Source organism: Lynx rufus, unplaced genomic scaffold (genome assembly GCF_022079265.1).
Source record: "Lynx rufus isolate CCGP_SWC_20201006 ecotype Redwood Valley unplaced genomic scaffold, mLynRuf1.p SCAF_1, whole genome shotgun sequence".
In the NCBI taxonomy this organism is placed as follows: Eukaryota; Metazoa; Chordata; class Mammalia; order Carnivora; family Felidae; genus Lynx; species Lynx rufus.
In genome coordinates, this window is record NW_025814823.1 from 72,541,852 (window position 1) to 72,566,562 (window position 24,711).

Here is a 24,711-nt window from a genome sequence, read left to right on the forward strand (position 1 = left end):
GATTTTGAGATAGAAGAAGATCATCAGTGGATCAACTATGAAAGGTAATGGGATGTGCACCATAGTTAATAGCATTGTGTTATGCTAATGTCTTAGCAGTGATAATGTAATACAGTTGTATAAGAAGTTACCATTCTGGGAACCTGGTGATGTGTCTATAGGAACTCTCTGTACTATTTTGTAACTTTTTTTTTATGTGAGTCTAAAATTAGTTCAAAGAACATTAGTTCAAAAAATTAAAGAAATAAGTAAAAATATATTTAAAAAAACACAACAAAAAATTCTGAACATGTTTTGTTTTTACCTGACTGTACAATGAATGGAGAGTTCAAACCTGAATAGATCTGTACTCATCTGCTATACCCAATTTCTTACATCTTTTGAAAGATCATGACAAGTAAATTGCCAGTTTAATGGCATTTGCTGTGATTTCCTTCCCACGTGTGATAGATTTGCTGTTGCTTTTTTCCCAACTGGCATATCACATCTGTTTGAATAGTTATCTTCTGTACCAGCATCCTACCAAAGGTGAGTGATACTAAACTTCTACTATAATATTAAGAATATAACTAAGCTTTGCAAGGTTTTTTTTTTCAGTTTTATTCTTAATGAAATACTGATCTGCAATGTAAAAAGTTTGAGGGATAAAGTAAGTTTTAGTGGGAGTATGTGAGTCACAAGAAGTGAGACTCTCCCTGTTTCAATGGGGAATTCTCTAGAACTCTGACCTTATTCACTCTGAGGCTCAGTTGCCCTCTCTGTAAAACTGTGTGGGTGAACCAAATGACTACTATCTTTTCCAGCTCAAAATTCCTCTAGTTTAATTTTCAGTGCCATTACAGAAAACCACAGTGTCTCAGATTGATTCCCCACATGTTGACAAGCATGTGGTAACACAGAGGAACAGAGAGGCTGAAGGTGGGGCGAATACTCGGAACATGGAAGCAGGGCACATTTTCCAAACAGGGTAAGCTGATGTGGTGTTTTGGTTTCACCTCTACGGTAGAGTTTTTGGGTGTCACCTGTCCCCAAACCTTTTCACTGTGTGCTGGCTCCCGACTTCCCCACACTCACTGCAATCACAAAATGTGAATGTTTGCTAAACAGATTCTGTGACCTCTAACTATGTCCTTCCAGGGGCTGCGTGGCTCAGTTGGTCAAGTGTTTGACTTCGGCTCAGGTCATGATCTCACAGTTTGTGGGTTTGAGCCCTGCACTGGGGCTCTGTGCTGACAGCTCGGAGCCTGGAGCCTGCTTCGGATTCTGGGTCTCCCTCTCTCTCTGCCCCTCTCCTGCTTGTGCTGTCTCTCTCTGTCTCTAAAAAATAAATAAACATTTAAAAAATAAATAAATATGTCCTTTCAATAATGTATATTCCTCAATAGGTCTGGAATGTGGGGAGTATGTGATGTCTCAAGTGCCTAGGTTAACATCCTACAGACGATGTACTAGTTGAGGGTTCTAAGAATGGGTTGTAAAAAAGGGACCCAGAAATAAAGATGGAAGGGTATTTGAATGAAAAAAAGGGACAGAAAAACCACCACCATTTCAGTCAACATTGGTACAGGGATTTATGGGAGGACAGAAAGTAAACCACTGAGTGCTGGGGACCATGCAGGAAATAGCATGGCTGTGGCTTCTGGCTCAGTGAGCCAAAGGATGCTTTTTTGAGGTCTATGGAAGGAGGGCCTGTTGGCACTCTGCTAAAGGACAGGGAGTGGCCCAGTCCAGGGTCACAAATTCAAATGCATAGGGATAAATAAAACTATAGGTGTAAGGTGTAATGAAACTATAGAAAATTCAATGGCCTAGGCTAAATATGGATAAGTTCCTAAAGAGGAAGCACAAAGGAAGGATATTTCTGAGGATAACAAGAGAATAATAATTGATTAATGAAGACCAAACGCCATCAAAACTTGGCCCTCTGGAATTTTGTACATTGATTAGAGAGAGAGAAAATGCACGATATCAGTTAACAGGGACATAGTGCAAGGTGAACACTAGTCTCCCCACTTGCTCTAAAATCCTGAACAATCTGAATAGCAAACTACTACAGGCAGAAGGGAGTAATATAAACCATGGCTGTGTTAATCTGAAAGCATTGTGTTCTCCCCTCTCTTATTAAAGCTGCCTTTTTTGGGGTGCCTGGGTGGCTCAGTCGGTTAAGCAACCAACTCTTGATTTCGGCTCAGGTCATGATATCATGGTTCGTGAGACTGACCCCCATGTCAGGCTCTGCGCTGAGAGTGTGGAGCCTGATTGGGACTCTCTGTCTCTGTCTCTGTCGCTGTCTCTGTCTCTGTCTCTGCCCCTCCTCTGCTCACTCATTCTCTCTCAAAATAAATAAACTTAAAAACAAGTTGCCTTTTTTTCTCAAATACCACAGAGGTGCATTCCTGTTTTGTCAATGCAGCTCTAATTTCTGGCTCACTCTGTGCTAAGTGTTCTAAGTGCTGTGTTTCAGTCCCTTCTCACATCAACCCTGTAAGGGAGGTCTATCCTTTATCCCACCTTACAGATGGGGATATTGAGGCACAAAGAGGTTAATTACTTCTCCGAGGTCACCATACTAGTATGTAGTAGAGCTGTGATCCAAACCCCAGGGCCATTATTTTGATTGTGAATTTTTTCTAAAGTAGTTATTTTTTACTTTGTAATTCATTCTTGTTCAACTACACATATACCTCCATTACATAAGTCATATGTAGCATAAGACAATATATTTCTTATTGCTGAGTATAAGGACACTAACATCACTACACTGCCTCCCTGGATTTTCTTCTCATCTCTTCTACACAGCCATAATTTGTAATATTTATATATTCTGTAAATCCTGAAGTTGTATTAGCTTTGTTTTTACACTGAGTAGATACTAGAGACTAGGCTCACGACCTGTCATTCTTGATTGGCCGAATGTCTTCAAGAAGGATTAATGGAAAATGCAGTCTCTGAGTTCTTGTTTCTTCAATGGTAACCGAAACTAGTTTGACACGTTCTTTCTCTGAGGACTTTGTAAGCCCTGTGTCCTTGTATCCTGGACTTGAGTCCTGACAAAGTTTCAGTTCTCAACGATGGCTTCCCTTAGAAATGACTGGAGGCCCTGGGTTCCTCCCGGAGCTACACTTGTTTGAGTATTGCTTGGGAAAAAAAGAAAAAGAACTGACTTGATCATTTTTTTCTGGATGCGCATGGGATGCTTTCTTTAGCTCTGAATTCCAGCAACTTTAGTAAGAAATGCCTCAGCGTTGATTGTTCTATGATCATTTACTGCGACAGCTGTACCCTTTAAATCCATATATTTAGGTTGTCTTTTTCTGCAATTTTTAAAAATTATATCTCTTGGATTTTTTTTTTCAGTTTTACACATACCTAAATGTGCATTTTTATAGATATGGTCCTCATTCTTTTTGATCGTTCCTCATCTGTGAAATCACTTTCAGAGGATCAGGTATTTGTCAGGCAGGAGAGAAAGGAAGTTTTTCTAAGACAGGTGTGTGTGGGTGTATCAGTGCTGCTTCAGTCCAAGTGTTCACAACGGTGCATGAACATTTAGAACACACGCCGAGGGGCGCCTGGGTGGCGCAGTCGGTTGAGCGTCCGACTTCAGCCAGGTCACGATCTCGCGGTCTGGGAGTTCGAGCCCCGCGTCAGGCTCTGGGCTGATGGCTCGGAGCCTGGAGCCTGTTTCCGATTCTGTGTCTGCCTCTCTCTTTGCCCCTCCCCCGTTCATGCTCTGTCTCTCTCTGTCCCAAAAATAAATAAACGTTGAAAAAAAAAAAAAATTTAAAAAAAAAAAAAAAAAAAAAAGAACACACGCCGAGCTTCTAAAAACCATCTATGCCAAGGTTTTCATTTAACTGGGCTGAGAGTGGTGCTTGAGAAGTGTTATGTTTTAAAAGCCTCCCCATATCATCTTAAGGGACAGCCAGATTGGGCCCTTGTCTTCATCGACACGGAGCAGCAGCATCGGGCCCCTCCCCCAGACTGAGGATCTCGTCTTCTTTATTTCTCCACTAAATGCTTGCAGGAACGAGAGCCTCCACTTTGAGATGTCACATGGAGTCCCAGAAAGTTCCCATGGTCAGCCACACACTGATGTCCTGACTCAAACAGAGAACTACTCTGCTCCTCTGGGAATATTCTTTATTTGAGAATGTCAGCATTCTGCTGGCTCTGCCTGAGATCCTCAGTTGCCAGAATCCTTTCAGGAAGTAATCTGTTAGACACCTGGTCTTCTGATGTGTGGTTTATTAGTGCCAGGTTTTCAGAGTCCTTAAATATGGAAACTGCATTTCTATTTCTCAGTCTTCTTGATATTTGATGACTTTAGAGATGCAAGGGTGTCTTTACAATTTTACAGTTGAAGCTCTTTATAAATTTTCTACTTTAATGACTGGCTTTTCATGTATTTTAAAAAGTGAGTTTTTCAACATCATCAATTTTAATGAGACATAAAGCTACTTATAAATGAAATGTTATAAATGAGTTGAAATTCAATGTATTATATGACAATTTGATTAGTAAGAAGAGGAAATGTGCTCCTTTTTAATTAATCATGCTTACTTACATATAAAGTACATTGACCAAATTTATATGCACAATAAATCACCTAATTGTTTTAAATTCAACTGCATGCAAAAAGAGATGATCATGTGTGCCTAGTAAAATAATTTCTTTTCCTCATTTTGGAGGAAAATTTTATTTTGTTTCCGTAAAACCTTTGAGATGATCTAAAATATCACAATTTGTGTATCTACAAAGATGCATAATATCAGAAAGTTAGTTAGCAATTTCAGTCCAAGGTATAGCGACCATTTTAAACTTTTTGGGTTACAGTACAAAGTCAACATTTCATTATGTAACCATTAGTCATACAGTGGTGTTGAACTCAAGCATCATTTGAGAAAAAGAAGCAAACAGACCAAATTAAGCTTGTATAGAAAAGCAAGTCATGAGGAATAATGAATACTGCCAACAAAAGCAGACAAAACCAGGGGAAAGAACAACAAGAAAACAATTTAATTCTCTATTATGGCTCTATATCCTAACACAAACATGACTGGTTACCATCAAATTCAAAAGGACATATACTTTGTTCAGTCCATTAGTAAATATTTATAGAGCTCGGCCTTGTGCCAGGCCCTGAAGGCATGGAGATGAAAAGATGTACTTCCTGTTTTCAAGGAGCTTAAATCCTTGGGAGATAAATGTGCAAATAAACAGTAAGATTATTGCCTTAGTGGAGGCCTGCTGCCCCCGGGGCAGTTCTCTCCTAGAATCAGGCTTCTGAAGCCAATACGCTCTGTGAGAAAACTTGCCTTCTCAAAGAGAGTACTGCACAGTGGTTGAAGTCATTGTAAGTCACAGCGAAAAAAGCTGAATCAGCTTGACTATAATTCAGTATTCTGAGTTTAGGCACAATTGCTGCATTCAAAATGGCCAGGAAGTGATTTGATTTAGCAATATGATTCTATAGGAATAGAGATTTTTGTGCAAGGAGAGTCTAACTACTGAATGCTGGCCACCCTCCATCAAGACACGGGCACACCCAGTTAGCCCTTTAAAGAGTTAGAGGCTCTGATGAGCCCATTCTAGCTGTGCCCAAGGGGTCAGGATTCCTGGAACTGGGTCCACGCGGCTTACCCAAAATATACATCCCATCTCCCAAACCACGCCTGTGATTTCCTGCTCATCCCTGAAAGTCATCAGCATAATCTGTAAAAGTCCTTATATCCAGGGGAAGGATATAAGATTGATTCCAAAGCCAGATAAGTTGAAGAGAGTACAGCAAATTGAAATGCCTTCACATCTGCTGGCTTCTAAATTTGGTGACGTAGGAAAGTGTACCATTGGCCAAAGGGGTGAACGATTACCCATCTAAACACAATGCTGGAAATACGCTCTGAGGGCATATTAAAAACATAAGAATACAAATTTAGGAACGTTATTTGCAAAACTCACTGTTTTAAAACTACCAACCATTTGTGGCTTTCAGCCCAAGTTCACTATTATACTCTATCTAAAGGCTTTAGCCTTGTGGTTTTTTAGTTCAGACAGCAGAAGAGTATTCCTCAATCAGTGCAAGATCTTCACATATTCTCTCTGAAATTCCAGCACCCAGCCCAGAGTTCATTATGCCATCCCGCATAACACCATCTGTGGGCTGCTGTGATGGAACACCAGGGTGAGAGGAAGATTTATCAGCTACTTTTCCTGATGTATAAAGACTGATTGGCTGTGTCTATAGCAGTGGCAATCCAGGGTTGACAGGAGCTCACGCTCTCTTGCCTGGCCATGACACCCCGCATTGTACAGCTGCTCGCGGAGTTATGAAACCGCACCAAAAGTCAGGAAGTAGATTTGGCTTCCAAAGAAGCACAACCACCACACTGTTAAACACTGAGATTCTCTTAGGTCCTGGGTAAAAGTGTCTAGAACTCTCTTAAATGCACCTGGGCCTTGAAACTTGAAGGGAAAATTGTTGTTGTTGTTGTTGTTGTTGTTTCCAAATGATTCCGATAAAAATTCCCTTATGGACTGAACGTTTGTGTTGCTTCCACCCCAAATTCATATGCTGAAGTCCTAACCCCCACTGCGATGGGATGGTGTTAGAAAATGGGGCCTTTGGAAAGTTAATTCAATTTAGATGAGATAATGAGGGTGGGGCTCTCATGATGGGATTTTTTCCCTTACAAGAAGAGGTCAGAGAGCTTTCTCCCTCTCCCTCTTCTTCCTTTCTTCCTACTCACTGTCTCTTTCTCTCTCTCTTTCCCTATCCTCACCACCAAATAAGAATACAGCGAGAAGACACCCATGTGTGAACCAAAGAGAGGGGCTTCACCAGAACCGACCATGCTGGCACCCTGACCTTGGACTTCCAGGCTCCAGACTAGAGGGAAATGGAGAAATGAAGTGATGTTATTTATGCTACCCAGTCTATGGTATTTTGTCATGGCAGCCTGAGCTAAGACAAGTTCTCAAAGCATAAAATAATTGTTTAGAATGCTTAGGTTTTTGTTTGTCTCAATAATGAAACATGCACCCCTTGCATGAAATGGTAATAAATGCAATGATATAAACTAAATGGCAGATGTTAAGTAATTTCATTACTGTATACAATGGCACATTTCAGGACTTAATAGCACAAGCCACAGATAAATGTATACATTTGAGCATATCATCATTTCCCATATGTCTATTATATAGTTGATGCATATTCATTAAGTATTTCATTAGCTATCTTCCATTCCAGGATTACTTTCCAGTTTTCATGCACTCATCAATGACTACTACTTCAGTTATTTAAGACTTACCTTGCCTACTGGTTCACAGTTACAAGTGGAACAAAACCCAACCCTGCTTATCTTTCAGTCAACAAGCCCTGAACCTTGCTCAACAAACAGTTTTAAGTGCTGTAATTAGGAATCAAAATACTCTAAAATAAGGAATACTGAACCCTCTACAGACACTGATGAATATCCATATAAGCAGACTGTCTTTACAGACTGTAAGGCAGACTGTATCACAACCCAAGAAGAGCATTAAAATCTGTAGTTGTGTTTCTTAAATGCTATAGCCAGTCTCAACAGAAAACATCAGTTAAACAAGTATTCTCTCCATTTCATAAACATTTTAAAACAGAAACTGAAAATGTGTTTTAGTGGTAAGACAGACCTATCTCATTAAAGCCACTGTAGCCCAGCTCTTGCCTGCTAAGTCCCAGGTCTTCGAGGTCCATGCATTTAAATCCCGGGGGGCACTGGTAGCCTTCCTCCAGCTCTGGTGAGCAATGTGTATCTGGGATAGCTAAGCTATTCCAGGTTACATTTCTGTGAACAAATTATGAAAAGGTTAGCCAATTTGGACAATTGTAAATGTTGATTAAAACGAATAATGTAATCACCCTTCACTATTAGCTGTTGTATAGGGACCCAGATGTAAGATTCATGATTCATGAAGGGTGTTCATAGCATTAATGACATAGTGAGACATTCTCAAATGATCCCTGATTTGTCCTCACAATAGCTCTATATAAGAATACTATTACTATTATGGTTTTGGTCATTAAGGACCAAGACCCAGATAAGCAAAGGAAAGAAATCTGCTGTGAATTTTCAAGGAATGTTAACCTGCTTGGGGCTTCCTTGTTGTTCACCAAATACTTACCCTACTGTGGGCACAAATTTTACTTGCCTACTTCTAACCAAATAGTAAATGATGACGATCATAGGATGTCATCCTATGAGTCGCATAAATGACACTCAGTCTTCTTCTGTGTTGGCAGATGTGCAGTTGAGAAAGGAATCCAGACAAATAACATGGGATTGAAGGAACCAATGGAATGGTGTTGGAAAGAGAGAGATTATAGGGTGATTTGATGATAGCTCCAGGAACATGAAGGTCTTTTAGGTGGATGGTAATACATCCTTGTTTCATTGTTCTGGAGGGCAAGGTGGAGATTAAATTGATGTATGAGGATTTAGATAAGTAATAGCTTTCTTGGGAGCAAGTATGGGTCATCACTGGAATGGTGATTGTGGAATCTCATTCTGGGCTGACCTTTAAAATAGGCCCTGGATAGCTGCTCTCTGAGACAATTCACATGGCTTGTGCCCTGGCCAAAGTTTAGGCTAGACGATTTCACAAGCCTTCTAAAATCCATGATTTTATTACAAGTCATTTCCCACTACCTCGATGTTTGTAAGCATTTCCTAAGTGGGGATGGACCTCAGGACAGTCTTAGCCCTCAGCTTACAGCCAAATTGAGGCAGATGTTTTGGGTCATATTTCTTCTTTAATACCTTCTTATATTCAATTGGCTGGTTCCCTCCCTGTGTATAATGCATTTTCTCTAGAGTCTGACACTCAACACTCTGCAATCCCTTCCCTGCTTGAGGTCACTGTGCACACACACAATTCACAGGTTTGCACATACATACCTGAGACCTGCTGACACCTCACCAGCTCTGTCTCAGTTGTAAACAAAGCTCTAAAATCCTCACCTGCATTTCAGACACCCCAAGTGCATTTCTTCAGATTCTATTAGCTGCCAGGAGATAATCTGTCCACTGTCAGGGAATAAGTGTTGAAATAATTGTGCCCTCTGGTATATGGTATGGGCTCCTTTGGACCCCACACAGAAAACCCAAGGGAAAGTTCTCATTGTGGAAATTACTACTTGGTTATGTCTGAGAGATAAGATTTTGGGTAGACATATCACTTACTTCACCCTATTTCATATTTTTATATGTAGACCAACTATTCATCTTTGCTTAAGTCTGACCTGACTATGTTTCTGATGTGGACACCACACATTAGAGCTAAGTGTTAAGGGGACTTAAGTTTCAGAGTAGGTTTTCTGGGTTTGATCCCAAGGTCTCCCAATTATTAGTTGTGTGACTTGAATAAAGTTCTAAATGTTTCTAAGCTCAGTTTGTTCATCTGTCAGTTAGGGAGAGTAGCCATAATTAAAAGCAAAGCCTGTGTGAATGTTAAGTAAAGTAAACCAAGGAATGCACTCAACTTAGCACCTAGCATGTCACAATAAATAAATGCTCAACAATAATAATAATGCTCAATAAATGCTTATTATAAATATTTAGTAATCATTACAATAATAAAATGTAGCAAACAAAACATATGTAAAAACATAATAAAGATTTGTCAAAAGAGGGGCGTCTGGGTGGCTCAGTTGGCTAAGTGTCCGACTTCGGCTCAGGTCATGATCTCGCGGTTCGTGAGTTCGTGCCCCGCGTCGGGCTCTGTGCTGACAGCTCAGAGCCTGGAGTCTGTTTCAGATTCTGTGTCTCCCTCTCTTTCTCTGACCCTCCCCCGTTCATGCTCTGTCTCTCTCTGTCTCAAAAGTAAATAAACGTTAAAAGACTTGTCAAAAGAACAGAAGGAATTCAGGCACGTGATACTGACAGCACTGGGCAGCTGAAAGAAACTGCATAGATCACCTAATTCCTAACTTAAGGAAGGTTAAGGTGAAGTTCAGAGAGGGAAGCCCATCGAAATTAATAATTTACCTATCTGTGCCTCAGTTTCTTCCTCAGGAGATGGCAGGGAGATGCCTATCTCACAGGGCTGTGGCAAAAATGTAATGACTTAGTCTGTAAGGTACTTAAAACAGGTACTTGGTAGACAGTAAGTGTTAGCTGTTCTCGATTGCTATTGATAGCCTGATTGGATTGGACAAGATTAGACTGGAACCCTAGTCTTGTTGTGTGCTGCCTCAGTTTCCATATTTGTAAAACAGGGATAGCGTTCACACCAACTGGTGGGAGCGTCTTATGTTTCAATGAGTTAATATTCAACTCCCAGAATAGCACTGGGAATCAGTTACTCACCCAATAACTGTTAACTATTACTGATTTATAAGTATTAGAGCAGTTTTCTCCTTTTGTATTCCATTTATTTTTTTCTTTCATATTAACACTGATTCTCATTTCAAGCACAACCCTCACCAGCCCAGATATTATGTTGAAATCTTTTGGCTTCAGAGGCAGCAGATTTGAAACACATTATTTTTGCCAACATCAAGCTATTAGCAAATGCTTGTTAGAGACACATTTATTAGATGATTAATTGCCCTGGAACTCATGTATCTAAAACCACATGATAATTACTCTTTTTAAAAGTGGAAATAAACATTGGGAGTTTCAGAATGTATAGTTGTTTCATTGTCACCGTTAGCAAGAATCTTCTAAGTTTTATTTTTATTTGTTAACGTTAATTATTTCCTTGTTCATTTTCCATCAGATATTCACGATACAAAAAGAGGCTTTCTGGAATTAGGGAGGGTAGAATTCTTGCTACAACCAGCCAAACTCTAAATATAGACAATGAGTCTTCCAGTCCTAATATTCACTCATGCTTAAGTGGGTTTCAAGACCTGCATTTCTTATTCACAGTTGGATTTCTTGAAAAAAATTATCAATTTCTAAGCCCCCTAATTTAATTTTTTAGCCTATTTTGCATGATCCCGAATCCACTAGACTTGCTCTTGTTTATTTCCATGTGTCACATCCAGCTGGACCATTTTCAGTTTCTCTCTCCTGCGGCTTCTGATAGCACTGCACATACTTGTTTTGATGGTGGGCAGAACAACGTCCCCCTCAAGGTGTGCACATTCTTATGTCCGAACACGTGAATATGTTGGGTTACATGGCAAATAGAATTAAGGTTACAGATGTGAACAAGGCTAAAAAGCTTGAATTTGGTTGATTATCCTGGATTATCTGGGTGAGCCTGACCTAATCACATGAGTCCTTAAAAAGAGAAAAACTTTCCCAGTTGTGGTTAGTGGGGGGGGGGGGGGGGAAGAGAGAGAGAGAGAGAGAGAGAGAGATGCAACAGTTGCTGACTTGGACGATGCTAGTTTTTTCCCTGTCTCTCAGATCATTCTCCTTCTGGAACTGGCCCTCAGTTCTGAGTTGCTCTGAGCTCGGTCTTTGGCCTCCTCTCTTTTTTTATGATAGTCTCTCCCTGTGCAGACAAATCCATTCTCATAGTTGCAGTTCTCTCATCCTAGGTGTCTTGTAGACTCTCAGAGTTACATGTCCAACTACCTATTAGATGTCTCCACCTGGCTACGCCCCAAGTGCCTCCAACTCTACTCCCCTTACTGAGCCCAGACTCCTTTGCCAACATCCCTTCATGACAAGCAGCACCATGAGACCTTCATCCACAGTGCTGAGCAAGCTTGAGAGTGCGCAATCTCCTTGATGTCTACTTTTCCTTTAACTCCCATAACTAATCATCATGTGGCCCTAAATATCTGCCAAAATATCTTTTGAGCTCATTCAACTCTCACCATCTTCACCTCTACCTGCACCACCATGTAGTCCCCGAACTGGTCATCCTGCAGCACTCTTAACCCTTCCAATCCGTTAGCCACAGAACATACAGACAGGCTTTTCATAATCTTGGTCTTACCTGAAGCCTGTCAATGGCAAATCTCATCTAGAAGATCCAAGGGATCTGGCTTCTCCCCTTTCAAATGGCCCAGTACCCAACATGGTGGTCTTATCTCAGCTCTTGGTGTGCTCCTTCTACTTTAGGACTTTTTCCTCTGCTTGGAAACCTCTCCTCCCATCTCTGCTTGGTTAACCCATTTTTCACTTTTTAGGCCCCAGCCTGAATGTCACTTTCTCAGGGGAGCCTCTTCAAGTCCCTCAGGCTGGGTTAGGCTTCTCTGCTATAATTTCTCAAAGTACCCACACTTTTCATTTCTGGCACTTGGGAAGTGTGTAATTCATGTTTGAGTGGTCAGCTGTTCGTTGGGTGTCTCCCAAACTCGACTGTTCCCCAGTATAACCTCCAAGTCCACACAGTTCCTGACATGTAGTCTGATGGTTAAATTTATGAGTGAATTTGGCTACACTATGGTGCCCAGTTGTTTGGTCAAACACCATCTAGAGGTTGCTGTGAAGGTATTTTTTAAGATGCAATTAACATTTAAATCAGTAGACTCTGAGTAGAGCAGATTATCCAACATAATATGGGTGGGCCTCATCTAATCAGTTAAAGGCCTTAAGGAAAAATACTGAGATCCTCTGAAAAGAATTCAGCCTCCAAACTACTTTTGGACTCAAGACCGCAACAACAGCTCATTCTGAAATTTCCAGCTTGCTGGCTTGCTCTGAAATGTGGGTCTTGCTAGTCGCCATAATCACATATGCCAATTCTTTAAAATAAATCTCATTGCTTCCTATATAAACATCCTATTGGTTCTATTTCTCTGAAGAATCTTAACTAATGCATAGTAAATGTGTAATAATTATTTTTTTACTAAGTGAAGAAATGTGTCTTTCTACAATTATTTAAATTTATGACAAATCTACTAATGTGTTTGTTTATTTGTTTGCTTGTAAAGTAACCACAGAAGAAATTCTTCAGCAATTGGATCCTGTTGTTTTTATGCAATTTGTAAGTGTGATATCCAAAAATTGGCATGGATTTTCCATTTTTTTAAATTCTGGCTTCAGTAGTTTCCATGTTTCAAAATGAATACTAGAATTCCTTGGAGTAGTTAATTGTTTTTCAAAAGACATTAATTATCTGCCTGGCATATGCTTTTTTAAAAAATTCTTAACAAAATATCCTATTTACATATAACATTATGTAGGAGTTTGAAATCTAAGAAAATGTGTTCTGAACTTGTTGCTAAAACTGTTTACAACAGCCTCAAATAATACTTAAGTATTTAAGAGTTTTATGGTCTTTTAAAAAAAATTTTAATGTTTATTTTTGAGAGAGAGAGACACACACAGAGTGTGAGCAGGGGAGGGGCAGAGAGAGAGGGAGACACAGAATCCAAAGCAGGCTCCAGGCTCTGAGCCGTCAGCACAGATCCCGACGCGGGGCTCGAACCCATGAGCTGTGAGATCATGACCTGAGCCGAAGTTGGACACCCAACTGACTGAGCCACCCAGGCACCCCAAGAGTTTTATGGTCTTAAGTTAATTATTACTCCTGATGGTACAGAGCACTGATAGAGCTATACATTGGAACACAAGGATATCATTCAGTTTAGTGATTAACCAACTTAATTACCTTGGGCAATTCACTTTGACCATCTGAGCCTCAGTGTCCTCATCTGTAAGATGAGAAACTTTTCAGCTATTATTAAAAACAACTATTCCCAGAATGACCTCATCACATTTTCATTTAAAGAAAAAAAAAAAGGTAATAACTAGAGCAAATCACATGCCCATTGTGTTCTGTTCTCCTCTGTCCATAGGACTCAACAATGCCAAATGCAATCGCTCAAGATTTTGTGTTCAAATTCTTCTCATTACTCACAATCTCATCTTTCTCTACCGATATCAAACTGCTGTCACTGCTGGTTGTAATGCATTTAGTGTTGGCATTTTGTGGTTACTCTCACTTATGAACATAACTATTCTTATTATTACTTAGCCCCTTTTCAGAAATTGTTTTTCCCCTATTCTTAGTGAGGCCACTTTACTGCATTTGTCTATTCACTCATTCAAAATGATTATATTTGAATGGCCCATTCTGTGCCACACAACATGCTAGGAACAGAGATGACCAAGAAGGTATTTCCAAATCAGGGGCTTTACTACCTAGCAAAGTCATGACCACAGTAGAGCATGGCGAATGCTTTGAGAGCCAGCTATATGTTGCTAGTGTTACAGGCTCACAAAGCAGAAACATCACATCTGACTGCAGGTGGTAGATGGTGAGCATTGGGAAGACCTTCCAATGGGGTTGTTGCTTGGAGTGACTACTTAAGGATCAACAAATGCTAGGTCTAAGGCAGATCTAGGGCATCCTGGAAAGAGGAAATGCCAGAGCCTGTGTGTGCACAGGAGAGAGAGAACAAGAAAGGTCAGGGAGAGAAAGAGAACAACGTTTTCACCCTTTCATTGCTGGTGTGGCTATTCTCGGCTTTTTCTCAGGGATTATAAACAAGCACTTGTTACCATAGCAACCAATTTTTAAACTACATTCTCAGAGATTTTGCATATTGGGGAAAAAAAGACAAAAATCTGTGCTTCCCCCAAACTGACACAGTGTGTCTGATACACTTTGAGCTTACTTACACCCTGTCCCTCATTTGTGGGAATGGCCAAAAGGTCAAAGACACTAATTGACAGAAGTTATTACTTATTTGCAAGATTTTCATGAACTATACCTACAATGGGAATTTATAGATAGCTATTTTGTTTATATTTTTCTTACATTTTTTCCCCTGAAGAACTGCACATAAGCAGAAAAACACTGAGTTCTTGTAGCCAAATTTGGTCCATTTGCTGTAAAAAAAAACATTCACAGAGGCTTGGCTACAACGAACGTGTTTCTGAGGTTTGCATTCCACGATGAAATTGTCAGTGATGCAAAAAAGGAAGTACATGGCACAACAAATCCATATGCAACAGACAACACTATATACTTGAAAAGCATTTTGTTATTTATTGCATCCATAGGTTTCTCTTCTATTTATACTGTATGTTCTAGAGAGAAGTCAAAAATAAATAGGAGAATACATTTCTGGTTAAACCCATGGAGTGAACACACACACACACACACACACACACACACACACACACACAGTCTTTGCACCTGGAAGGACAGTGAATGTGCTCTTTGATACATTAGGGTATTGCTTGCCTCACTCTTAATGGCAGGCAGACAACAAGGGTTTTTTTCTTGCTCAAAACTTAGACCTGCATTTACAGGTTGTCCCTTTCCTTTGCTGACAATGGACTCGCTCTGGCTGCTACCCGCATTTTGGGTTCATTCCAGAGAATCATCTGGCTTCGTTTTCATTCCTATTTGGCCTCCTCTTCCAGGGTTAATTAAAAACTCTTATGAATTGGCCTGGCTACTTCCAATGCTGGATGTTTTGGAACATTTACCCCACCCTGGAATTTGCAGAGAAGAGACTATTTATTGATTTTGAAAACTTTTAATTGCCCTACCTGGACTTTTAGAGGGACTACAAAATAAGACAAATAGTCTGAGGTAGGAAATAATATTGACATCACCCACATTTTATAAACAAGCAAAACTGGCACATTTTGTAAGTAATTAGGGAATAAATTTCCCCTTACTGTTTGGCTGAGAGTATTTTAATGATTTTCCATTCCTTAATCCATTCCTGAATGGGTAGATAGATAAAGCCATAAAGTGCTAAATTCATCATGCATCAAAATGGCAAAATTAAATACTTTTTTCAAATAGTGTATGTAATTTAAATGACAAAACATTATTTTCTTTTGAAACAAGTATTTTAAATCATCATTGTACCTTGTTATATCTGAATAGTTCTTTTAATTATATATTTTCCCCAACTGTACTCCCTTAATTCTATCACTCACTACTTCATTGATATGGATAAGTGACAACACAGGTGACAGGGACCAGGAAATGGGCATCTGAACAAGGATTAGACAATGAGAGGTATTTGAATGTATTCAAAGAGTATCAGTAAAGTATCAGGACACAGAGTTTGCATTGATCAGCTCCAAACTGGAAATGTGAAAACTGATTTGAGATCATAAGACAAAGTACACTACCCTTGACACCTTTTTTTTTTTGAGAGAGAGAGAGAGAGAGAGAGAGAGAGAGAATATGCAGGAGGGGCAAGGAGAGGGAGAGAGAGAATCCCAAACAAGCTCTGCACTATCAACACAAGAGTCCAATGTGGGGCTCAAACTCACGACAAAACGTGAGTTCATGACCTGAGCTGAAACCAAGAGTGGGATACTTAACTGACTGAGGCATCCATGTGCCCCTACCCTTGACATTTTGAATCTGGACCAAGGGCTCCTCAAGCAGTAACTCTTCTTCCTTTGCTTAAGAAGCTACAAGATCCCAGGGTGAGGAGTCAGCTGGCAAGGCGGAAAATGTCCACCAGAATTTGGGACAAAGATTATAGGTCTTCAATCGGTGATTCTATCAATTAATTAATGTGTGGCAAGGAGCTACTTCCTCTTCTCTCTCATGAGGATCCTAATGCCCAACATATGAGACCACCTTATGAATTAGCAATTAGGAATACAAAGTGCCTCATACCTATTAGAAGCTCCAAATATATTTATGTTTACCGGCTGTGGTTTGGCTGAATTGTACAGCTGGGAACAGCCATTCTCCCCACTCTGACAGGGTGCTATTGTTTGCGGTTAAATGATGTGAGAGTTCCACAGTGCTAAGAATGTGTAACTACCAACCACAAAGTATACCTGCCCCACTCAACTGCTAGATCTAAGACAGGTGAGTCACTAAATAAACAAAATTTATTTTATTTCTAGAGTTCCCAGAACACATGGGTAACCTGCTTCTTTGGAAGAATGACAAGAAGCTCTCATCACCTCTGGTGCTTCTTAAATATTTTTTTTAACTTAAAAAATAAAGAAAAAAATTATTTATTTTTTAGAGAGACAGAGACCGCGTGAACAGGGGAGGGGTAGAGAGAGAGGGAGACAGAGACAATCCCAAGCAGACTCCCAACTGCCAGTGCAGAGTCTGACGCGGGGCTCAAACTGACGAAACTGCAAGATCATGGCTTGAGCCAAAGTGAAGGTCCTGTGCTTAACTGACTGAGCCACCCAGGCGCTGCTGACATTTCTAAGGACACAGTCTGAAGGGTCCAGGAAACTCAAGTTCCCCACAGGTGGAAGCATAGTAGCTAAAAGCTTAGCATTTCTTTGAAGATTCCAGATTGATCTTTGAAGAAGCCATGCAAAATTTGCCTTCTACTCTTAACACATCTTTGGGAGTTTTAATTGTAGAACCAAGGGTTTAAGTCACTGATTTCTAACCCAACCAATTCTGAGAGTCTCAGCCCTGCCAATAGATAGGAATCCATGGATATGGCTCGGAGTTTGTATTTTTACAAAGTTGGCCAGGTGATTTTCTCTATCAAACAGATCCCACCCTAGAGATGAATTCCCAACAGGTACTCCTGGTGCTGCTATGGTCACTGCACATGAGGGTGCTTTCTATCAGGAGGAATGCAAGCTGGTCTGATTGAACCTGAGATACCAAAATGATGCTCGGTAATGATTTCTACACAGACAACTACAGTGAACGCGATTTGTGAGGGGCTGAACTGTCAAGGCCCCTCATTTCCCATTCACACAGTAGGTTCAGGAGTGCATCATGACAGAATTTTGAGTCCTAATATAGGCGATCTCAACCAGGTACTCATCTGCCCATTCAGAGTTTGTCTCCTAAGCATGTGCTCCTTGCAACCGAAGGGAAACTAAACATTTTATTCAAACATGGACACACGCACATGTTGAAGATCATCTCACTTACGGACCATGGTACAACATGAATCTTTAAAAGCCTAGAAATCAGTGTTGGGGAGAACTGGGTTTCAACTCTGCTTCTGCCAGTTACACACTGTTTCATCTTGGATATCTTATTTAACCTCACTAAGGTTCAGTCTCCTTGGCTGTAATACAGAGTATAAAAATAGAACATGACGCACGTAGAAAGCTGTTACGGGTACTGAATGAGAAGATAACAGCTATCAATTGTTCAATAAATATTTACCACTAATAGCAAGAGTTTTATAACCTATGTCATGACATTCTCTTCTTTCTGGGAAGTAAGATCAAAAGAAGTGCTACATTATAATTGATCAAAAAACCTCACTTGATTACTTTTAGACCTTTTTTCAAAGTGTAGGATTTTCTTTTTTTATATTGAAGACTCATGGATGTTTTTGCTGTTCTGGTGAAAATCACTTTGGTATTAATTTTCACATGGGAATTCAAGTTATTCTGAAATATTTACTCACATTTAATTTTTTAAAATTAGTAACAGATAAAAGGTGGATTTATCTGGTGGTTCGAATGGGCCACATCTTTGAGATGGATATGCACAATTTTAGAAGGGATCGATGGACTCATACAAATATATTGTGTGTCGCTATTTTATGGGCTTGGATGAACCAGAACCCCCAGAACACACCATCTCCATGGTGGTAGAAAGAAACCAGAGGTCATGTAGACTTTAATTTTCTCTATGCCATATAAAGAGTGTATCATACAGATGTGCGTCTGTATGTGTCTACAGGTTTACAAATATGGGATCATAACAAGGTAGAAGTTGCTCAAATGGGAGAACAAGCAGGGGCTTAGAAGCCAGACTTGAGTTCAAATCCTGATGCTCTCACTTACCAGACCAACATATTATTTATGTTGGGACTGTGCCTTCATCTGCAAAATGGGGGAAATAATTCCTTTCAGGTTGTTCTAAAAATTAGTCATAGAAGCACAATACATGAGGTAGAACAGGTGCTCCATAAATGTGGCTGTTAATTTAGTTAGAAATTTACATGCACCCATCAGAGTATTTTCATTTCTTCTTTAAATATTTTAAAGAAAAATCTCTCCAATATGCATTTATCCAAACTTGTTCTTATATCGCCCACCCAGCAGACGTCTCTGCGTGAGTCCTGCAAGTTAAACTGAACAGTGTGTCTTCATCCTTCAAAAGAAGTTTAAATATAAATCAAGAAGACTTCAAAGACCTTTGCATGAATTTGAGGCATTACGATTTTACATATTCTACAAAATTCCCTCTTGATAAAGTCCATAGAAATTAAAAATTAACATTTTAAGTTCCACCACGTTTCTATCTTTAATTCTTCTGACTTTTCCATTAAAAAAAACTCATTATTTTGTGAACAGAATTTATAAGATAAGAATTCATTTATTTTCCCAAGTACCCTAAAGGGTAAACTTAAATATTATTTGGGGCCAGTAATAAAAAACCCAAGTCCAACTTTACCTTATCTCTAGGCTAAGTGTCAGTGATATTTTATAAAATACCACCAAGTCCTACAAGCTACCCTGGGGTGGGGTGACCATCCTGGGATTTCCCTGAGATGGAAAAGAAAGCTATTAGTAATTACTCTGCCACAGCAAGGATACTCTAGGAATGTCCTGGGCATCTGTGACCCAGGTTCCCTACCTCTGGGTCTCAAAACTAATGGCTCAGCCATTATAAGTATTTACTTGAATTCCTGGTGGAATCAACTTTTATATACTTAATATTCACATTTGCTTTCTTTAGGGTTTTTCTAATTATCTCACTCTTGGGAAGAAGATTTCATTATTTGATACTCAGCTAGAAACAAATTTCTCTCCTTTCTCAGGAATGGTAATAAGGTGGCAGATAAGTCTTCATCTTTTCTATTTCACCTACCAGCTCATTTTTACGTGATCATCTTGTAGCTTCAGGGAGATTTCTGCCAACACATTTGGCATTTTGTAACACCTGTTTCTGCCACAGGCCATCGCTTTTCTCAAATTTCTGTAGGATATGAACTGCTTTGCTGAGTCAAATCCCATTACCTGTGCCATAACTGCCTTAGGTCGCCCTTCATTATCAGAGGAGAATAAAGCTTTACTAGTAATGCTACTGAGGACAAAGCTAAGATTCCCTTCTCTCTGCTTTAAAAGAAATCAGCTTCATCTAAAAGCAAAACTGGGTGTATTGAGTTGCTTCCTTATTTATCCTGTTTGCCTCACAGGCTACACATAATCAATTCCAGAGGTCAGCCTGGAAACGCAGGATATACAGGTTTCTGAACAGACACAGCTCTGCCTGAAGACTCTCCCATTATTAGGCTGTTGTGCATGCAAAACAATTAAGCAGAAATCGGAAGGATTGTTAAAGGACAATAAATAAGAGAAATGAGGTCATGCCAATGACTGGCAACACTGATCGCTGGAAACACAACCATCAGGATGTAGCTTAATATCTGACTCAGAGATGTTGATGAGAAATTCCTAGTTCAGAAGAAAAGGAAACAAAAAGGTTGGAATTTTTTTAATTGGGATTTTTTTATGTGTTTTATTTTGACTTTGGACAGTTTTTTGAGTCTCTAAAAATAAATTAATGTCTGGCTGGAACTAATGGTAAAATGGCATCAATAATTTTTCTGCTTATGAGTGAGACTAAAACTCAGTTAAAACTGAACTGAAAATTAAAACAAAAAATGGCATAAATGATCGGTCCTTCAAATGAATCCTCAAACTTACGAAAGAAAGCTGTTATTGTAGCAACATTACTATCCTGCGGGCAGTTACATATTTTCTTCTCAGAGAGTAAACTGTCACATAAAAAGAAGGCAAGATATATGTGTATGGACATAACGCTAATGGGCAGATTTTATAAATACTTGGAAGAGAGAAAATGCAGACATTCTTCCATAACTGCTGTGTCTAGAGTAACCAAAAACTCTGCCAAAATGTATGAAATTCTTCATAGAGAATTCCATTTTTAGGATTAAGTAATGAGCTGGAGCTAATATTCAGAATACAAGAGGTCCTTTAATGGCTTTTTTTGTTTGATGTTTTGTTTTTTGTTTTGTTTTGTTTTGTTTTGTTTTGTTTCTTTGCCATTCATGTCCTAGTACTGCATATAGTAAGGAGATGGTGAAGAGCACTTTCTGAAGTGATGCAAGGGCCCTGAGGTCAGAGGTGCTCCTATCCCTCTTCACCACTTGTATCGTACTTTATGTGTCAAAATTAGGTTTGGCAGCAGGATGTCTGATCTTCCAAGTAGTTTTACAATTCTAACATGCTTTAGAAGTCTCGCATTCTGACTTGATTTTTAATAAAATGGAAACTTTAAATCAGCTTCCTGTGCTCACTGCTATTAGAACACAGAGGCTTTCTTATCCGGAAGCTTTCTCTGTTCAACTCTATTCTATTGTTTCCCACCCACACAATATCTTTTTCCCACCTCCATATTCATTCATGGAACAATCTAGACATATTTTACAGCCTACATACACTTAAAAAAAACTACTTACAGGTTTTCTTCCACACATTTGTCTCTTCCCTCACCCACACAGCCAGCCCCCTTACTCACCTCTTCCTTCAACTTCCTCACCATATTTGTGCTAGTTCACTACCTCTCTCCACTTTCAACAGTGCTTTTCTACTTTTTAACTATTTCTCCTTTGTCCTATTTAGAAACTTGCTTTTATTCCTGTTTTAAATTTCCTCCTCTATATCAACTTGTCACAATGTTATTATTATCTGTGTAAATATAATGTATTGTGCACCATGCCTTCAATAGACAGTTACTAAGTACTTACTCTGCGCTAGACTACTAAGTACGAGACATAAGATGAATGTTCTCCACCCCTCTCCCTTTGTGTCCTCAAGGACTTCACAAGGTAATGAGAAAAACTGGGGGGGGGGGGAAATAGTATGAGTGCCAGAGGGTAGTTCTGGCAAACCGGGCTGTATTAAATTCAACTCTTTCCATTACAAACAAGTAGACCTGTTGGATAAATGGTAACATTTAAAGATGCCTATCTGGGCTTTCAAGAAAGAAAAATACATTCCAAAAGGTCAAAAGGTAAGAGGGAACTAAAAACTAGAGAGAGGGAAATACATGCATTGAAAAATGGTATGAATGGGAGGTTAAGTGTCCAGGAGCCAAGAGCTTGGATTTTAATGCCCACAAGATGCAGATAATAGGGTTCTGAGCTTGTGTAAGGCTGGAAGCTGGAAACAGACCCCATGTATGCAGCCATGTTAGAATTTAAACAAATTCTAGAGTGTAATATGGGTGAAGGGGTAGTTAAACAGGGGTAGTCAATCAAGCACAACAGAGTCCATAGGTACAAACCCAGTATAAACAGGGAATTAGTAAATGAGAAAAGACACGTTAAATTCAGTGGGTAACAGTACAAAATAAAGAGTGCTGAATCAACTGTCTAACTGTATGAAGAAATTTAGATTTCTGCTTTACACTAAAACATTTCTATACCATTTTAGTAAAATATACCTGACATAAAATAAATTGCACATATTAAAATATACAGACGGGGGGGCTTGGTTGGTTGGGCATCCAATTCTTAATTTCAACTCAGGTCATGATCTCATGGTTGTAAGATCGAGCCCCACATGGGCTCCATGATGGGCACGGAGCCTGCTTAAGATTCTCTCTCTCCCTCTCTCTGCCCTTGCCTCAGTCTTTCTCTCTCTCAATAAATATTTTTAAAACATGTACAGCTTTGATAAATTTTAAGTGCACAGAACCACAATCAAGATAATGAACATGTCAATCAACCTCAAAGGTTTCCTAATGCCCCTTGGTAGCCCCTACTTTTATCCCCATCCTTACTCCCAGGCCGTCACCGATTTCCTTTTTGTCATTACAGACAAGCTTGCATTTTTTAGAATTTTGAATTCATGGAATCACAGAATATGTAATTTTTTTCATCTGGCTTCATTCGCTCAGCATAATTATTTTGAGATTCATCCAAGATGTTGTATATATCAATTCCTCATACTTTTTTTTATTGCTAAATAGTATTCATCATATGGATATAACCACAATTTGTTTACTCATCAACCTGTTGGTATAAATTTGGGTTCTTAGAAGTTTAGGCTATTATAAATACAGTCACTAGGTAGAAGTCTTTTTTTATGGATATATGTTTTCATTGCCCCTGGTAAGATACCTAGAGTGGAATAAACGGAATATATGGTAGGTGTCTGTTTAACTTTCTAAGAAACTGCCCAACTGTTTTTCCAAGTAGTTACACCACTTCTCATTTCCATCTTATTTAAATAAGAGATGAAAATACTCAGATGGTATTATGGCAGCACGCTCCTCTTTCTGTCACTCCGAGGAAAACCTCCAAATGCACACTTGGAATCTGCTCAGTCTTCCTGCCCACAGGCTTACATTTCTCAGTCTGGCTTGTCTTGAATACTTATGTTAAAAAATCAGACAAAAAAATTTTGAGGAAGCAGAGAATATAGAACAGAGCCCATAAATACTTTTTTTGTTCAATTTAGACACAGATTTTTCTCATAAGAATTGCAGAAACTTTCTTGTTAATCACCTAGATTAAAATGCAGTTAGTAGATACACTTACCCTGGTTTCGTGTCATTTACTACACAGTGATAGGTAAATGTTCCAAACATCTGAACTCCTAAAATTCCATAAAGAAGTAGAAAGAAAAGTAGGAAAATCGAAACGCTCCATATTTGTTCTCCTGATCGCCTAGGAGGGGGGGGAAAAGTAGGTAAAACTTACAAAAATGTCATAGACTTTCCTCCTTAACATCTATAAAAACAGTGCTTACTTTAAAATGTTTGTAATTCTGGTCCTTGGTAGTTCAAATCGGAAATAAATCCGGAATGCCCGAATCATAATTAGCGGCCGTGGGATCCGCAACATGCCCCAAGGTGACATCTGGTCAACTATATCAGCAATTTCAAATACCTGTAAATTAAGAGGTCAATAAACAAGCTCAGGGCTTCCCTTAGCATTGTCTGCAGTCACAGCAAACACAGATGGTATCAGGAGGTTCACCCAGCACTCTGGGCTTGGCCCTGCATTTTCTTCCACTGAAATGGATTTTCTTTTGAGTCCACCTGGAAGCTACAGCTATCTCTAGAGAAAATGAATACATAAACTAATGTAAATGCCACTGCTCTTAGTAATTTCCCATGTAATTCATCAAAGCACAGTTTTTATTACAAAAGCAAATGCCAACTTAGGATACAGAGCAAGTACGCTAAGTCGTCCTCACTAATAATAATAATAAACGTTCTTTGGTGGAACTTTTAAAATATCTAGAACATGAAGTAGTGGAGAAAGGGTTAAAATTACTATAAAAAATAAAAAGGAATTGTACCATTTACTAAACAGAGGCAAAATGATAATTAGAAAACGTCTGTCAATCACAGAATAGCTATTAAATGGAAAAGAACACATTAATATGCAGGATGAAATCAGACTGTTGGAGAGGCGAGCTTTACAAAAATAAGGAGAGATCTTCAATAAGCGTTATGATGACTTTGCGGGATGGATGTGAATTTGTGTTATTCTAAATTTTTTGATGAAGAATATGGTAACTTGCGTTGAATTAAATGCAAAATCAAGCCTGAATGAATGCATGGAAATGAATTCTATTATCTGGCAAAGTCCCACCTTTAGGTCTTTTTAATATATGTTCCCCATTTCTCATAGTAAGGCATTTTCTATTTGGAATATAGTATTTTATGTTCATCCCAATGTATCTACACTTTTCAGCCATTTTTAGTGAGGATTCAGTCACATAAAAGACGGATTTTGAATTTTTAAATTCAATGTCCTTTATTTCAATAAATATATTTTTACACCTTTTTAGTAAGAAGTAATTTGCTGTCGTATTGATGTTCATTACTGATTAAAGTCATTCACAGATGTGA

General features: G+C 39.1%; 1 protein-coding gene across 3 annotated transcripts in view; it reads right to left on the bottom strand.

The window, feature by feature from the left end:
- Nucleotides 1–24,711, bottom strand: part of NALCN (sodium leak channel, non-selective) — a 298,095-nt gene that overhangs the window by 255,385 nt on the left and 17,999 nt on the right. For all 3 annotated transcript variants that reach the window (XM_047081619.1, XM_047081611.1, XM_047081602.1), the window contains exons 4-6: nucleotides 23,601–23,740; nucleotides 23,390–23,518; nucleotides 7,675–7,829 (exon numbers count right to left, since the gene is read on the bottom strand). In XM_047081619.1, the coding sequence (XP_046937575.1) occupies nucleotides 7,675–7,829; nucleotides 23,390–23,518; nucleotides 23,601–23,740 (424 nt within the window). The remainder of the gene's footprint in view (nucleotides 1–7,674; nucleotides 7,830–23,389; nucleotides 23,519–23,600; nucleotides 23,741–24,711) is intronic.